Source organism: Geospiza fortis, unplaced genomic scaffold (genome assembly GCF_000277835.1).
Source record: "Geospiza fortis unplaced genomic scaffold, GeoFor_1.0 scaffold373, whole genome shotgun sequence".
NCBI classification, from domain to species: domain Eukaryota; kingdom Metazoa; phylum Chordata; class Aves; order Passeriformes; family Thraupidae; genus Geospiza; species Geospiza fortis.
The window spans coordinates 31603-33710 of NW_005054518.1; the positions used below are offsets into that span (position 1 = coordinate 31603).

The 2108-nt window shown below is 52.2% G+C and overlaps 1 protein-coding gene across 1 annotated transcript in view; it reads left to right on the forward strand.

Annotated features, from left to right (window-relative positions):
- Positions 1 to 418, forward strand: part of LOC102039446 (feather keratin Cos1-2-like) — a 705-nt gene extending 287 nt beyond the window's left edge. Inside the window, 1 exon segment of the mRNA XM_031063613.1 lies at positions 89 to 418. Within this exon segment, the coding sequence (XP_030919473.1) occupies positions 89 to 418 (330 nt within the window).
- Positions 419 to 2108: the final 1690 nt, after the last annotated feature.

Consider the following 2108-nt stretch of genomic DNA (forward strand, 5'->3'; position numbering starts at 1 on the left):
CAGGAGGTGCCTTGGCTGCAGGGTGTTTGGGTGCAGTGCTGCTTCTCACGTGTCCTCACTTTGTGCTTCTCCCTTCCTTCCATCCTAGGTGTACCTGTGACCCCCAGCCATGTCCTGCTGCAAGCCCTGTGACCCTTGCTGCCAGCCCTGTGACCCCTGCCCGCTGGCCAGCAGCTGCAATGAGTGCTGTGTCAGGCAGTGCCAGAGCTCCCACGTTGTCATTGAACCCTCCCCTGTGCTGGTGACCCTGCCTGGCCCCATCCTCAGCTCCTTCCCACAGAACACCGCCGTGGGATCCTCCACCTCTGCTGCTGTTGGCAACATCCTCAGCTGTGGCGGAGTGCCCATCAGCTCTGGGGGCTTTGACATCTCCTGCATCACCAACTGCTTTGGTGGCAGCAGGTGCCGTCCCTGCTAAAGCTGCTGGCAACATCCTTGGGCAAGAACCTCCAAGACCTCAGAACCTAGTTCTGGGCTGAAGATAGAGCTTTGGGACATTGTATTTACATCTTCAAGACGTTATTCCCTTCTACTTTTCTTTCTCCTCTGTTTGCTGTCCGTGTCTCCCCAGACCAGTCTAGTGGGGACATGTTACCCTGCAGGGTGGGCAGGTGCCCACTCTGCAAAAGCTCCACCACTCCTTAGTGGCTGCTCCTGGTGCTCTCTGTGAGCCACCCCCTTTTCTTCTTTCAACTCAATAAAGTTGTTTTGCATCTGAGCCTTGTCCTCCAAGTTCTCTTTCTTTCCATGGCAACTCTTCCAGTCTGCTCAGGATAAAAGGTGGAGAAGCAGAGGGTGGGAGTTCCTGCAGTTAATTTTCCTTTCTGCCCTTTTGTCTTGGTGCTGAGGAAAACATACCTGGGTACTGCACAGTAATGGCCATCAGGAACAGCGAGGCTCCAAAGGGTAGCAGCAGTGGGTTGATGTGTGACTTGATACATCCAAGTCACCACAGCTGAAATGCAAAGAGTAGATTTATTTCACTACATCCTTAACTCAAGGGTCCCAAGGCACTGCCAGCCTGCAGAGACACGTAAGAGAGGAACAGCGGCACCAATAGGGTCAGTCCAATCCTGCACCAGAAAGCTGATGTTACTTTATTAGAGAGCTGGATGCATGGGGATGTCTCCTCTAAGCATGCCCACTAACCTAACAGACCAGGCTGTATTCCAAAAATTAATACATATTCATCACTTTTTTGAACACATGTGCATATGTTAATTATGTCCAGGGACTTGTTTGGATATGGTTCCAGATCTTCTGATGAATCTTTTCTTTTTGAGAGTATCCCAAATATGTGGTCAGGTCATAATGTATTTCTCTCATCATTCTTCACACTGACATACAAACCTCGTTCTCATGTTGGAGTTTAGGATTTTTCCTTTCGTTTCTATCTCTCATGGAATTTTCTCCCATCTCTTGCCAAGAAACCATAACAATAGATACTTAAGAGAGACAAAAGAAATTGCCGCGGGAAAGGTGCAGCTCTCAGCTGGGGAGTTTCTCTTGGAGGGGCAGACATACTGCGAGATTTCGGCTAGGTCAAAGGGAGCTGCAGCTCCTAACTCTCTTGCTCTCTCAGCATTCGGAGGAAAGCAGGCTATGGTTGCTGTGGGGAGTTCACCAGAACTGTGAGGCTCCATCTCCTGCTGACTTCTCCTACCATGACCGAAGCTCTGCTTGTGGGGGCAGCCATTCACTGGGACCTCCATCTCACTAGAGGGGGACCCTTTTCACCATTTGCTCATGTGGCTCAGACAAAACTCGATCCCAGGCCCTTTCCTGGGCCCTTTCTCCCTCCAGGATTCTGGGCCCTTTCCCCCTCCAGGAAAGCCTCTCCTGGCCTCTCCTGGTGTTTGGGAGCCAGGTTGCTGCTGCTGCTCCTGCTGAGTTTCTGCTGCCTCTTGCTTGCTTCCCTGGGTGAGCCCACACTGCTGTTCCAGCCGCTGTTCCAAGGTTCCTGCTGCAGCCCATTTCGCCATCCAGCCCCGTTCCGAGATTCCCGCTGGAGCCCATTTCGCCATCCATCCCCGTTCGGAGATTCCCGCTGGAGCCCATTTCGCCATCCAGCCCCGTTCCAAGATTCCCTCTGGAGCCCATTTCACCAT